General features: G+C 33.0%; 1 protein-coding gene across 2 annotated transcripts in view; it reads right to left on the minus strand.

Moving 5' to 3' along the window:
* Window positions 1-471: 471 nt before the first annotated feature.
* The window catches only part of MAPK8 (mitogen-activated protein kinase 8), a 51,420-nt gene continuing 35,405 nt past the window's right edge, over window positions 472-16,486 (minus strand). The window contains exons 4-12 of one of the 2 annotated variants that reach the window (XM_004680669.2): window positions 16,337-16,395; window positions 16,104-16,242; window positions 15,228-15,393; window positions 11,266-11,337; window positions 9,820-10,002; window positions 9,463-9,587; window positions 9,305-9,368; window positions 5,895-5,972; window positions 472-4,989 (exon numbers count right to left, since the gene is read on the minus strand). In XM_004680669.2, the coding sequence (XP_004680726.1) occupies window positions 4,844-4,989; window positions 5,895-5,972; window positions 9,305-9,368; window positions 9,463-9,587; window positions 9,820-10,002; window positions 11,266-11,337; window positions 15,228-15,393; window positions 16,104-16,242; window positions 16,337-16,395 (1,032 nt within the window). In that variant the 3' untranslated portion in view covers window positions 472-4,843. Of the gene's footprint in view, window positions 4,990-5,894; window positions 5,973-9,304; window positions 9,369-9,462; window positions 9,588-9,819; window positions 10,003-11,265; window positions 11,338-11,694; window positions 11,767-15,227; window positions 15,394-16,103; window positions 16,243-16,336; window positions 16,396-16,486 lie in introns of both variants that reach the window. The other variant, XM_004680670.2, reaches the window with a different exon arrangement.

Genomic DNA, 16,486 nt, shown 5'->3' on the forward strand with positions numbered 1-16,486 from the left:
AAGGTCAAGAACCATACAGCATAGGCTGGGTGGGCATGTGGCAAGCAACCCTGGTACCTACCTACACAGCACCCTACCCCAAATGCAAAGAGAACATATGCATGGCAAAAGCGTATGTCGAAGCTGAAACTGCAGATTTTGAAATAGATCCTTTAATAGTACTTGTCTTATCTGCCAAGTGGCCATTATGGCTGTGCTCTCATATAGCTGTCAAGAACTAGGTTAAGGGCATTGAAGCAACCAGATAGTTTCTCCAGTGATTTCAAATACCAGAAAGGCAAATCTTGATAAGCAAGAAAGTTGGGATGATCATTTGTTAATATACAATCTGCATAAAATCCAAATCTCAGAATACTATCCTTTTTGTCTCAATCTATAGGAAGTCTTAAAATTGTCAGATAAATTTTTTACCACAAATTAACCCATTTGTTTTCAATAAAAAAACTCATTTCATAATTTTCATACCACTTTTTTCTTTTTTATTTAAAATATTATAACCAATTGACATACTAGATAACATTGTTTACATTCCAGTGGTGCATGTTTAATGACTAGGGCATAAATGATTAAAAACCACAATAATTATCTCAGCATTCCCTACAAAGTGCCCCATTTTGCTTTATCTACGGGAGAGGAAAGGGAATGGAACACAGGGAAGGTAGAGGAATGAAGGAATGGCATCATATAGGGAAAAAAGCAAATGTTCATTATCACTTTTTTCAGGTTTTAAAACCTATTAAACAGGATAATCTGTAATGAGAAAATAGATGTCACGGTCCAGGTAGACAGCTAGTTTAGTTTTACTTCATCATTCAGCTAAAAGATTAAGAGCTTCTCAAAAATATACCAAATATCGGGCCTACAAAAGTAATTTATTTCTTCGTAAAATTTACTAAGATTTATTCCTTTTGTAAAATGTAAAGAATGGACTGGTATCACGAGCAGGTTTCTACTTACAAAAACAGTAATAAAGTCCAATGAACACATCTAACACAACTTTCCAAGATATACAGTGAAAGAATTTACACGTGAGTCTCTCTTACTGATGCAAGGTATATATTTTACATACTGGTATTGTGTTGACATCGGCTATAAAGTATTTAACACACATTTATAATTCACACTCAGTAAAGATCTAACAGTAAGGGCAACAGCTTACTTGGGAAAGCATAGAAAATTAGTGTGAGGTAGTTCAATAAAAACCTAGTTTAATTTGTAAGTTGTGAGAATAGAATATTGTGCAAAACTAACCCACAGGTATTATTTCTCAAGTTTCAGTAATGAAGAGAATCTAAACCAGAAGTGGCCAGGAAGTATTACTCTTACTAGACTCTCCTTAAGAGCACTTAACAAGAGCAGTTAGTTTAAAATTAATTAGGACTTTGTTTTCCTTATTAGTTTTCTAATCATACCCCAAACTATACATTTCTGCTTCAATGCCCTTTACCTCTTCATCTTTCTTGCTATTAAGGAAAAATTGGTTTCCTCTGAATCAGGAAAAACCTAAGAGAGATCAATAGAAACACAATGTATACTAAAATGTAATATGGAGAGGCAACATTTAAGAGGCCTGCTAATGACAAAATAGCGGTGTTTGGTTTTTCTACTGTTAAAGAGTTTACTGGGGGTCATGGGGCTTCATGCAGTCACTCTACAGCTAATGTATGACTAATGAACGACACTCACAAACTACAACAGTATTTTGAAAACAGACTATGTTTTTACCTCAAAATGTTGTGCAGGCTTGTGCCTAGGCAACACTGAGTATTTATAAGTCTTCGTATGTGTAACAGATACTGGCCAATAACGTAAACCAAGTCTTAACTATAACCCCAAAAAAGTTTCACTTGCCTGCTGCAGATTTTACTATCAGACACTGATGTCTTTCTTCCTCACCTTCATCTTTTAAGACAACAAAGCAGGATTAGCATGGAAGAGAATAATGAAAAGGCTTCCAGAAACCTTGTTGTTTTATATTTAATCAAACTTCTCTAAAACTGCTAAGGTGGGGTGGGGGGGAGGTGTTATGTGGCAGCCTTCTTGTTTAAGAGGTTGGTGTCTCTCTTAGAAGTCTGGTTTGAACACACTGTGCTCTCACCAACTTGGAAGAGCGCATACCAGGGACACAGCAGCCAAGGGGTGAGACAAAATGAGACCTGTTGGGCAAACAGTATGAAAGAGTTGAAAAGTTTGATCCATATATACTGCAACTAAGCAATCCCAACAGCACAATTGTTTTACCAATGGTCAATACATATTAGAGGGTAACAACAGTAACTAGGAAGATACGTAGAAAAAAACAGCATTCCTTCCCTAATCTATAAAAATGAATCTTGGCCAAAATAATTTTCTGGTAGTAAGATGGGAATATTAAGTATATAAAGTTGAAAACCTAAAATGATAAGCAAGGTACCTTAACATAAATACTGCTTGACAGAAGTTTTATCTATAAGTTTTTAAAAAAATATCCCACAAATATTTAAGATGTTTTAAAGATTCAAGCTTCTCAAATAAATAGAACTAGAACATCCTTAGCCTAACAGATTTAAAAGAGGGAAAGCTGTATTTAGATATTATATTTTAAAAGCCTAGATGCAATATTTAATAAGCAGATTTTGTTTCCAGGATATAACTTAAGAATTTGTCTTTAAGAATAACAATTTTTTTTTGCTCTGAATCAACTTAAACATGCTGGTTGGCAAGTGGGAGCTGGCATTTTACAACAAATGACACTGTAAAATCACATGGTTTTCCTTGATTAGTCAAAATCTGTATCAATAGAGATGGCTTTATCAGCAATCAAACATAAAACATTGGGATCTTTTATCAGCATGTCAGTTGTTAAAGTGCAATAGTGAAATAATCTATTCTAGAGAAAATAAAGCTAATTAACTGTCAAATGACAAACAGAGGACACACTGATGTTCAACATTTTGCTGAAATTCTATATATCCGATCCTATTTCTACAAATCAAGGGGTATCATACTCTTAAAACTCCACTTTGGCAAATAAAATTAATGCACCATGTTATGAGGAAAAGGAAAAAAATTTTAAAAAAGAATGGAAGTCATGATTTTAAACAATCAAAAACAAAGTTGGTATTTCAAAACATGAAGAGACTAATGTAGTTTAATCCTAAGTATTGCACATTAACAATGACCTAAATAAAATACCTTACTCAAAAGAATTTTGCACTATATATACAAATAACATGCCAATAGAACGTTCACGCAATGCATGTTGAGCTGTCCCAGTTCTTGCTCCTGGTGGTCAATACCAATAGGTTTTCTGCCTACAACCTTGTCACTTATTTTTGCATTTCCCAGTTCATTACATGAAGTCCTTCCTGTTCCAAACAAAATAAACAAGCAAAAACAAACCAACCAACAAACCAAAGGGGCCTGGGGCATTACAGACAATGTATTTCTGAGATAATGAGACGTCAATGACATTTTACTTAAGAAAAATTCAGTTATAGAGAAATAATTCTGCAGATATAAAATGTAAACAGTTAACATACACTTGTCAGGAGCAGCACCATTCTTACACTACTCAACATCCAAATTGCATGTTTTATTGAAAATCAGGTATAAAAAATTAAAGACTAAGACAAAATAATCACCACTTAAGCCTGCTCTGCTCAATGTGAAGAAACAGTCCTTAGAAAATGATATCCTATATATGGCTGTGTGCTACTATTTTCAGATGAACGGTATATTGCTCATTTGATACATTACACCTACAGAAATCTAAGTAGGCATTGGAACCTCCCAACAGTTAGTATAAATATAATTATGCTACACAGTTAGAATCAAATGGCCAGAAACACCATGCAAACTGGTGCTCAATTGACGGATATTTTAATAAGAAACTGGAAAGATCCAAGGGTGCAGGAAAGGCAAAGACCAGACTCTAGATCACTGCTGGGACATACAGCCTGAGCAGATTAACTCGGTGTATAAAAAAAAAAAAAAAAAGGCTCATAGCTAGTAGAAATGAACCATTTGTTTATTTGTATTGAAATGTATTATTCATGAAGTATCCTCTTGACTTTATATGATCGTAAGTTTCAAGCATGCCACAAATTTGCAGCAAACACCATATTCTTTTTACTTATGTTGGGGGTGGTGGGGAAGGAAGGTGATGGCAGACACATAGCATCTTCAAAGACATGTTCTGAGTCATTCTGCCACTTAAACAATGGGACTTTTAACCAAAATTTATATAGGATTACCTACCAATTGTATTAACTATGTTAAGGTTGGCAAGTAGCAAACATTGGAGGTTTTCTTTAAAACGTTCATCATTTACAGTAGTTATTCCTGAATAGGACTGGCTACAGGTTATCTTCCCTCACTCCTCTGGGGTAATTTCATTGATAAGCACATAACCCTGAAGGATAGCGTCATGAACAAAACATTTGAAATAAATTCTAATAAAAAACTATAAAAATCTTAAATAATTCATGATATAGGCAAGTCACCACATAATAGTTGCTTTGATAAACAAAATCTTACAAAATCAGTAAAAAAAATCAGCAGCATAAGATAAAGCAAATATGCAAAAATTTTAAAACCATGATAAAATAATTAAGTTTACATTATACAGTTAATTACAGCAAAAATACAATACAGTTTTGTTGCTGTTTTAAAACACAACTTAAATTTTAAATTACATCACTTGAAATTAAAAAAAAATAAACTACTTTACTACAAAATGAGTTCTACATTTTTGAAAAATCACTCAAAAATAAGACCACTGAATTGTTTTTAAAGTAGTTCTATCGATGACTAAACGATTCCCCATCCCTCCTACCACCCCCACCCCCCAAGGCCCAAGTAGTCATCTACAGCAGCCCAGAGGTCCAGTTGATGCTTCTAGACTGCTGTCTGTATCCGAGGCCAAAGTCGGATCTGTTGACATTGAAGACACATCATTGACAGACGACGATGACGATGGATGCTGAGAGCCACTAATCACTGCTGCACCTGTGCTATGAGAAACAAAACAGCAAATCAGTTGCAGAGAGCTGCAGACCAAGCATGAAAATTCACAACAGTAGTCAAACCAAAGTAAAGACAGGAAGGCAATTCAGAGGGAAAAGAAATATATTTCATTTTTAAAACCCAAGTAAAAATAGTATTATCATTATCTGATAATTTGTCAGACTGTACTTTCTGTTTTTATATAAGCAACAACTGAGTATTTTTATAACAGCTTATTTTACCAATACTCTTCTTTGAGAATCTAGACAATGTCAAGTAATCCATAGTCCTGTCCTTTCACTACCTATTGTGTAACCATAAGTATTGTCCAGTACTGAAATTTTTTACATATAAATTAAGACTATAACTGTTCTAGCTATCCTATGAGATTACTGAGTTTACTCAAACATTTGACATCACTTGGGTATTATGCTAACGTATAAAGGTTTCCTCAATAATGGAGTTTTCAATCTCACACCTCTTATCATGAACAATTATAGTACTATGTATGTATTTATACAATTAGTTAACCATGCTAATAAAGCATTTATAACTTTTGTTACAACTAAATAGTAGGGGATTGTTCAAACCAATATATATATGTATATTTACAAAATAGGAGCTATATTATAATTTCTTCTTTATTGACAATACCAAAAAAATTGTAAAATTCCATTCTTTTGCAGAATGTCAATGAAGAAAAAGAAAAGATATGCATTTTATGAATACATTGTGATGTGTTGGTACAACAGTGTACCACTGCTTTTAAATTTAACTGCCCTGAATGTGTTTCTTATAATTATTAAAATGTAAATAATGACAGAAAATACTGAAAGAGCTACTGCTCTCAGGTCACTAGGGATTATAGGAGAGAAATTACGATTAATCAAGTTTATATTGTAACCAACCTAAAGGAGAGGGCTGCCCTCGTATAACTCCATTCTTGGTTCGCTCCTCCAAGTCCATAACTTCTTTGTATATTAATTCTGAAAAAAGATGTTAACAAAAATGAACTTTTCAAAGCTTGAGAGCCAATCTCACAAAATAAATTTTAAGTAAAAATTTACAAACATCAAGTACTTTAAATGATGTCCTTACTATGGCAGAGGGTCTGCAGATGTCAATAATTCCTCTTTGAATTATAATTAAAGAAACAAAATCTCTGCTTAACTAATGTTCCTAAGCTTGGATTAAGAATAGTGCTGAATTTAGAATTTTATCTTTCTTAGTCTACCAGAATTTTGTAACATGCCACATCATACCACATATCATTCTACACTAAAAGAATTGCCTGATTCTGTCTCTGTGAGAACTAGAATCATGTTAGTCTTATTCATTTCTATTTACTGATCCCTGGCATAGCACCTGGTACTCTGTAGACGCTTACCTAGATAATGGTTAAGATTTTAAATCAGAGTGTATGGAAGCTTCTTTGATCAAAGTGGAATATAAATATATTCCTATTAGAGGAAAATAAGCAGGCAGCTATACTGCTACTGTCAAGATTTTTCCATGAAAATCTTGTTGTTTTTTGCTAAGTGTCTGGGCAGTAGGTAGACTGTTGTGAGGTTTGCTTCAAATAAATACACACACCAGATGCTGCCTTTGCTTGTATATGCTTCCTGCCCTGTATTTTTTTTAAGTGATCCTCATGTCAACTGTAATCTGCTTTGTCAGTCTGAATAACTACTTAAGAAGAATCTTCTGGTGAATGCTACCACACCATCATTCATCATCTTCTTTGGGTCGTGGAAGTCTGAAATTTGCATAAATGTAGTAAATTCTCCTCTGAAAAATATACATGCAAAAAATGTTCCACAGAACTTTAAGACATCTGTAAATCTTAAACTTGGGATAAAGAGCCTCTAATTACAGAATATGACAACATTTAAGAGTTGGTAAATGACTAAACAAATGGACATGTTGGAACGAACACAAGCTAGGGATATCTAAGTTTGCTCACTATGGAATCTTCTTGGGTTCACACCTAGGAAAAACAATGTGTAGTTAATAGCATTGGTAATAAATTTTTGTTACAATGCTAGAACTCAAATAGATCTTGAAAAAAATAGTACTGAACTACACTTGAGGTTAGGAAAAAGTAGTATAAAGATAACATTCTTAAAACTAATAAAAAATGTTAGATATAGCTATATATAAACAGAAATACTATGTTTCAATGATTATAACTTGTACTTTTCTGAAATTAGGTTAATTAATGGTGCACTGTAACTGGCAGTGGTTTTTCCTTCTTACTGGAACATAACAGTGTGTTTTACAATTGGTAATCTACTAAGAGTCGATGAAATACTATACATGTCAATTGTAAATGTAACGATAAAAGTATCAGGTAGGTATTTTAACACACAGGCTGACCCACAGTTCTACCCTTACATATTAGTTACTATAGTATATTCTATCCATTTCTATCATTTTGGTTGACTCTTACAGAGTCCAAAGGTGTGTCTTTCAAAGTCAACTTGAAGAAAACATATTTGGTAACTCCTGGGAAGAAACATTCTTCCCTCCCTTTCCAAATAATTGATATACACACATGTAAACACAGAGACATATGTGTGTGTGTATGTGCAGGTCTAACCCTTCCTACTAGTCCCTTTTACCTTCACATTATTTATGTTCTTAGTTGTTAGTAATATATCTTCTATCTCCATTTTAAGATCAGGCAAAAATGCAAGTCAAGAGACTTATCAAAGTCATGGAATTACAAAAGGGGCAAAAACACTGACAACAAATGAAGGTAAAACAAGATCTAGATATTACCTGGCCCAAATGTCCCACAGCATCTTTTAAAGAAGAAATATTTTAACATTTCCATGACTACCAAGTTATTGATATTCAACTGAATTCATAAAATTATAGATTTGCCATCAAAACCACAATGAGGTATCACCTCATACCAGTGAGAATGGCACATATTAAAAAAACTAGCAACAACAAATGTTGAGGAGGACATGGTAAAAAGGAACTCTTTTATACTGCTGGTGGGAATGCAAACTAGTACAACCACTACGGAAAACTGTGTGTAGGTTCCTCAGACTACTAAAGATGGAACTACATGTGATGCAGTATTTCCATTCCTAGGGATCAACCCAAAGGACACTAAAACATTAATTCAAAAGGATACTTGCACCCCTATGTTCACTACAGCATTATTTGCAACAGGCAAGACTTGGAAAAAATCCAAATGTCCCAAAATAGATGACTAGATCAAGAAGATGTGGGACATACATGCAATGGAATTCTAATCAGCAATTGAAAAGATAAAATACTGCCATTCGCAGAAACATGGATGGAGCTAGAAGGGATCATGCTCAATAAAATAAGTCAGAAGGAAAAAGCTTCTAGATGGTTTCACTTATAAGAATACAGGGGCACCAAATAAGGGCCAAGGGAGGAAACAAAAAAAAAATAAAAAACAATAAAGAGTCAACTATAAATCAGAGACACCCTGCAGGGAAGGAGGGGGAAAGAGAGTGAGACCAAAGTGAGGGTGGCACAGGTGAACTGGTGATGGAAATTCTATGGTGACTACACCTAAGAAAAGAAAGCAAATGTTAAAAAAAAAAAAAAAAGGAACAATGATGTAAAATAATATAAAAATTATAGATTTGCAAATACTAAAAATTACCTGATCCTGTTGTCAAGGGTATGGGTAAAAACATCTTAAACGATGCTGACAGAAATGTAAACTGCTGTAATTTCTTTGGTGAGTATTTTGATAACAACTGTAAAATATCCATTGGCCAGGCAAATCTCTAAGGACATTTTTTTAACAGCTGAGGTCTAATATGTGATCAGAATTATTCGTAACAATAGTTTGGATAGACACAGCTTAAATGCCTTTCAAGAGGGAGTTTTTAAAACTGTGATAAAGCCATATAGCAAAATACAAGCTCTTAAATTAGTTAAGGCAAATAAGTGGACAAAAAATAACCCTGAAGATACAATCATGTATTATCAATAAAGCAACTGTTTAAAGTATACAGCCATTTATGTGCAAAACAGGACAGGATAAAAGAAGGGGGAGAAACTAAACACACATTATTTGTATGAAGACTATGGAAGAACATATAAACTCCAAAAACCGCTCATATTTCAGTGTCTGGGGGAGGGGAGGGTATGAGAGTTTAGGATGAAGGCAGGGAGGAAAGGGCACTTTCTTTTTTGGTGAAACCAATCATAATACTAAATATCATGATTGCAAAAATATCTTCTATTTTCCTAACATGATGAATAAATCAACATAAACAGCCAGGAGTTCTTTCAGCATCATCTCGAGGAATCCAGTGAACATTACCTTTCCATTCTTCTATTGTGTGTTCCCTTTCATCTAACTGTTTATCAGGTATTTTTGGTGGTGGCTGAAAAACATAAAACAATAAATGAAAAGGTTCAAACCTGACTTTAATTATAACTCAAAAAGTACAATGCATTCTTTAAGCATTAAGAACTTACAGCTTCTGCTTCAGAAGGATCATACCAGACATTGATATATGGGTGCTGAAGAGCTTCATCTACTGAGATTCTTTTAGATGCATCAATTACCAGCATTTTGGATAACAAATCCCTTGCCTGACTGGCTGCAGAAATAATGATGTTAATGTATATAGATTCTCAAAAAGGCTTTTAAATTATCAACACATTTCCAAGATTTGAAATCATCTTAGTAAAAAACAGTTTTAGAAAGAGTAGATTTATCCCACCATCCAGCAATAATTCTGGGTCAAATCCCATAAAAATACTAATACAAACACACACACACACACACACACACACACACGGATTAAATATGTATTTATAAGAAAAAAGTACCTTTAAGTTTGTTGTGCTCTGAATCAGCTGGGAAAAGTACATCGGGGAAGAGCTTTTCAAAGCTATATCCAGCATATTTAGGTCTGTTTTCAACATAAGTCCTTACTGTTGGTTGTAGTTTCTTCATGAATTCAGGACATGGTGTTCCAAGCTGTTCAATAACTTTATTCCACTGATCAATATCTATTATCAAGTAGCTAAGAAAAATACTTGTATCTAATGTTGAACACATTAGTCATATCCAATTAGAGTAAAAAGAAAACGGCAATTTAAAAAAGTCTCTAGAAAGAATGTGGCAGTTATAAACTATATCTTATAGTCACCTTGCAAAATGCCATGATCTTAGGTGAACAGAAAGGATCAATAAACAAGCTCTGCCAATCTTATTTATTGTATGTCTAATAATACTTGTTATCATAAAAATGTGCACTTGAAACGTACAAATTCTAAATGCAAGTGACTCAAGTTATATAACTGCTATCCAAAGTGACTCTGAATGTAAACTGCACACTTCTAAAATATAACCTTTTGCCTTTTATTTGAACTTATCAAAAAATATGAAAACATTTCCTAGAGGATAAAAAATACTTATATTCTGTCCTGGTTTTCTGATTTTCTATACTAATTTAAAATCATTAGCAGTAGAAAAATGGCTTTGATAAATGTGGCAATTGCTTTAACTTGTGTTAATAAAAATTTTTTAAAGCTCTGAAACTTTCAAAATGGTGCAGCGTTTTATATTTGTAAGGTTAGAATTCTCTACTCTCCTTTTTCCTAGTCTATATACTCCCTGCAGACTAAGACCTAAAAAACTTTCTTATTATAAATCTATTGAAATAGATTCTCCTTCTCATAATACAATTCTAAGTGTTACAAATAGACAAAAATAAATCACTGTAATGCAAATATTAAAAACAGAAGAACAAAAAGCATGAACCCAAATCTACTCACTACTATATAAAACTATTCCTGAAAAGAGCAGTATGTTGAGTAATGAGAACAACCAAAAACCACAAAACACACAGAACATTAACAAAAATGAAGATATGTGGGGGAGAGGAAGGGGAGAGAGGAACAAAAGAAAAGGATGATTGAAACCAACAGACAATTCCAAAATCCATATTTAATTCCTAAATACCTCCAGATTTATTCAAGTATATAATTATTAGAAAAAAATTAATGTAAGCCATGATTTTTGACTGAGATTAGATGAATCAACTCAAAGTCAGCCAGTAGTTGAACTTGAGCAGTTTTAAGAATTAACATGAAACTATCAATAAATGAGGGAAAGGAAAGTCTGTCAAATAGTAGGTGGTATTTTGAAAGAGTAATTTAGCAATACTTTATTATTAGGGGGAGACAAAATACATTATACCTGACCAAGCTGAAGTGCTGTCATACATTTTGACCTTTAGAAACTACATTTTAGGCCAAAGATAAGGATACGATCTGTACCTGGGAACAAAACACCACCTTTGATCATTTCTCCCATGATGCACCCAACTGACCAAATGTCAACTGAAAACAAAATGCAATGACATTAACATAAAGATTTTGATTAAAATAAAAAAAATAGAAACAGTAAAAAAAAAAAAAACGCACACCATGTATACTAAAATTATAAAAAGCAGTATAAAATAAAAATGAGTGACAGTGAATGTGCTCTAACTACCAGCAGAGACTGTATGTCCTACTGCCAGATGCAGCCTACAAATACTTCAGTTTCTTATTTCAATAATTTTTGACTCTAACAGCCACAAACTTTGTCTATTTTAAAAAACCCTTATGTATGAATGTACCATATTCATTGTCATTGGCGAACATAAGAAAGTTCATCACCTGACTAATTAAACTGCTGCAGCAGCACAAGGATACAGTCCCTTCCTGGAAAGAGGATTTTGTGGCAAACCATTTCTCCCATAATGCACCCCACAGACCATAAATCCACTATATGTTTGCAGCACAAAAAGAAGGAAAAGCAAAGCAAAAGGTTGTTAAAATCAAAGAAGCATAATATGACTGCATTATATAAAAATCGCAAAACATCACAAAAAGAAAAAAGTGATTGTAATTTTAGCTAATGGAATCTTTTAAAACAAATTATTTTTCAAAAGGCTTTTCATGAAAGCAGATATGGAGTGTGGTCTTTTACTACATACCTAATTTTAAAGTGAGAGCTATGCACAGAAATCACATAATTAAAAGACCTACACATTTCACTGAAAATTTGTTTATAAAACATGAGATAAACATGGACTTTATTAATATAAAGTCTGAAAATTACAAGGTTAGCAAAACAAAAACCAAACCTGATAACCATTCTGTGGTTCAACTGTGCACTGTACTCTCTCTTTAATGCAAATGAAGAAAAAAAGCATGAGCAGAAATAATCTAGTGTATTAAAATATTTAACAGAAAGAATGCATTTCTATGAATAATTATAGCAAAAAAATTCATATAAAGCTCTTCAGAAAAATTTCACAAATTGATTTCAGAAGTGTTATGTTTATTTTGAATTGGAAGCCGTTTGTTTTCTTAGCAACATCATACTACATTTACTCAACTATCCTAAAAGAAACAAATGTGTGGAGAATGAAAATTAGTTAAGAAAACTTAGTAAAAGAAGCAAATTTCGCATTTTCCACTTAGTTTTTTAAACCCATTAAAAAAAAATCAAACTATTGGCTTAAGAAGTTATTTTTGCCTAGATGCATTATGAAAGTTCCCATAGATTTATTATCTAGCGTCCTAGACTTACTGATCCTCATCAGCTTTAAATGGAAGCTCTAATCAGTGCCAAAAACAATCTGCTAGACATAGCAATTTTGGGATCTTCACCCATTACATTCAAACTAACTAAATATCCTGCCATTTTCTATCTTTGGGTTTAAAAGTCAGATAAAAAGAGGAAAAAAAGTGTTTAAGTTTAATAAAAGAGGGGAAGAATACATGATTTAAGTAAAAAAGCCTTACAAAATTTGAAGGTCCAAATTCTTAAATAGCAAAAGAGAAAAGGGCGGGAATGATATACCTTGTACCTACTTAAGGGGGTAAAAGGAGGTCTTAAATTAAATCCTGTATTTTCTAGTACACTTTTATAAGAAGGCTGACAGTTCATTTCAAAATGAGAGGTGCTAAATAGGAAATGATTTTGGAAATCCTGTGGAACTAAAATTCACCTAAAGTTTCGTATTAAAACACATACAAATTCTTTTACATTTATCACATGACTCAACTTTCTTGGGCAAAATTTTGAAGAAATGTTAATTAATATTCATAAATCAATTCAGCAAACATTTTCCAGGGTTTTCATCTTTAGCAATAATATATTACAATAAATTCTTCCTCTAACGTACCAGTACAGTTTATGTAGGCAACTTAAGAAAAACACACTTTAAAGATAGTGGGCCATTGAAACTTTCTAAGAGCATGCTAAACTTAAACCACAAACTAGCTTTATAGGGTCTAACTGCTTAGTTACTAAGCAGTTAAAATATATTCCATTATATCACACTTTCCAAACAGCTTTGAGGTAATTTGTCATAAGAGACAGATAAAACAAAGGGGGGTAAAGTGTCAGTAAAAGAAAGAGGTTCTTAAATTTAACTTTGCAAGCTAAATAGTTATCTTATTTATCTGACTGGTTTCCTGGGGGGGGGGGGAGAGTGGGGGTAAACAAAAAGATGCTCTACATGCTACTTATCTAGAACAAGGAAGCATGTTAATTCTTTACATGACAGTTTTGCTTGGTGCTAGCTTTTAGTATGGAGCTTCTCCCAGATCACAAATACAGGATACTGTGTGATACATATTACACACTGTCTGTGAGAATAGCAGCTTTACAGCAAATACAAAAGCAATATTAACACTGGCCACTTGTATCAATTCTCAAAAGAAAAAAAAAGTCGACTAAATCCAACCTTCTGGATTCTACAGGAATAAGACAATTTTAGGTGAAGAGCAAGAAAACAAAACTGTAAGTTTAAGAAAAAAACAGTGAAAGTTTAAAATTTTTTAAAACTGGCTTGGAAAATGGAAGTAAGCTAGAATTCTTAATTCATTATTATCTTTTATCAAAAAGAATTCTTAAGGTTGACTTAACAGTTTCTTGACTCATAGTGAACTGTTATTCCAAATTCTTTGTGGAAAAAATGTCTAGGTTAAGGGAGCATAGTTGACCCTTGAACAACACAGGTTTAAACTGTGCAAGTCTATACTAAGATTTTTTTTCAATCACAATATTAGAAATCTGGAGGTTTGTGACAACTTGAAAACAATTTCATATGAAATGCATAGTAGAAATATTGAAAAGTTATGTTGTAAATGTATAAATGTGTAAATAATAGTCTGTATTTAAGGAGTAAATGGGGCAAAAATAGTTATTTTATCATTTATGACTATAAAATAAACACAAATCTATTGTAAAAAGTTAAAATTATCAAGACTCAACACAAACACACTGTACGTGATGCAGTGCATTTATACTCCAGAGAAATGTAAGCAAACATAATGATGCAGTATTAAAACACAGCTACATAAAATTACTTGCAGCACAAGCTCTACTGCTGTAATAATTTCACAGCCACCTCCAGTTGCTGTTGTCTTCTGCACTGTTATTAGCATTCACTGGAAACACTACGTGATGCAAATCCTCACCCCTGAGCAGTTTCTCTCACTAGGTGTACCCGGAGAAAAGAAGAGTTACACTCAAAGTTTTTCAACTGCATGGCAGCAAGTATTCCTAACATCTATGGGGTTTAAAGGTCATATGTATTTTAGATGAAGTCACCATATTTTCTAAATTATAATTTAAGTCAATAGAATCTTGTATAGATTTATTCTAAACATCTAAATCTGAGATTTCAATGACATTTCTTCATAATATATATAGCAATTTCAATTAATGAATTACATTTCCGGTAATTTTCTTTAATCTTGAATCCAATACTGATATATATAATTGAATATATCCATAAATAACAATGCCATTTCTTTAAGGCTGACACAAGGCTTTTGTAAAAAACTGCTTGCCCAAAAGGTCACCTTAATATCCATTAGCTTTGTAGAATGGCCATATTGTCGCTCTTAAAGTTTATATTGGACACTGCATACTTCCTTGAGCCTAAGTTAAAAATGCTTATTATTTTCAAATTATAGGCAAGCAGATGGCATACATTCTGCCTCAGGGGTAAGGACAAAAATTTCTTTATCCATATTGAAATAACAAGGGCCCTGAAGTTTTTTCGAGTATTTATGACAAAGTTTATAGTTGTTTGCAAACTCTCAAAAAATGTTTCAAATTGATACACATCTTACTCTGTGCATGAGAGCTAAGCAATTACATAAGAAACTAATAAACAAAAGCAAATAAACCACAACAGTATTTCAAGTAAATAGTGTTTGCTGACCGTTTTCTTTGTAGCCCATCCCTAGGATGACCTCAGGTGCTCTGTAGTAGCGAGTCACTACATAAGGTGTCATCATAAAACTAGTTCCTGCAGTCCTGGCCAGTCCAAAGTCAAGAATCTTCAAAGTGCAGTCTGATTTTACTACTATATTACTGGGCTTTAAGTCCTTCAAAACATAAAAATAAAAAATGACTGCTATGATAAAATTTTGCAGTTTACAAGTTAACTTATAAAATAATTCATCATCTTGCTCATTTCTCCCTATATAATGGACATTCATCGCAGGTTCATCAGAATAGGTGAATCTGAGAAATGAGCTTGATGACATTTTAAATGTATGAATATATACAGTGTTTAAAGAAGTTATTAATGCTTTATTTACTAGCAATTATGATTAACTAGAGAATTTTGATGGAGTAAAAGCAATTTGGAAGTCATCTCACACACAAACTATTAAAGCAAAAGAAAAAAAGATCTAAGTTGGCATTTACATTCACTTGAATACTAGATTACATTTTAAAAAAAATCTCATTTTAAAGTATTACCAATCAACAGTGGGTCATTCTATATCAATCCAAGCAAATGTTATCTGACATTTCAAATTGGCAGTAGAAGGTCAATTCTAAGGAGCCAAAACACTAGTTTTTCCATTACTGATTTCCCATCTGAAATCATACAAATTTGTTTATAACATTTTTGTCTGCCTATAGAGGTGAGACGCCGATATCTTGGTGCCACAAATCCAACAAAACATGCTGATGCAACTAAATTTCTGTGTAGAATTTTCCATATGACCCCATCTTAAGGAAGTTTACACTATATTAAAAGGAAAGCAGCACCTCAGTGATTGGAAAATTTGTATATTTTTCTACTAACCCGATGAATAATTCCAGCAGAGTGAAGGTGCTTGATTCCACACAGCATCTGATAGAGAAGGTAAGACATTCTTTCATGATCTAATTCCATTTGAATCACTTGGCAAAGATTTGCATCCATGAGCTCCATGACAATGTAACTTCAGGGTGAAAAAAACATGATCACTTAAATGTATAGCAACAACCTAACAGTAATGTACTAACTAACAACAAAATTTTAGTGATCACACTTACACATCCTGAAATTCTTCTAGGGATTTCTGTGGCGTGAAAACATTCAAAAGGCCAATAATCTATAATAGAAGTAGAGATAAAAGATTAGGAATTGGTTCATAAACTACAAATAAATGGATTAAAGAAAATGCATCACTACCAGTCTAAAAC

This window comes from Condylura cristata, unplaced genomic scaffold, assembly GCF_000260355.1.
Source record: "Condylura cristata isolate star-nosed mole 26May11 unplaced genomic scaffold, ConCri1.0 scaffold00011, whole genome shotgun sequence".
In the NCBI taxonomy this organism is placed as follows: Eukaryota; Metazoa; Chordata; class Mammalia; order Eulipotyphla; family Talpidae; genus Condylura; species Condylura cristata.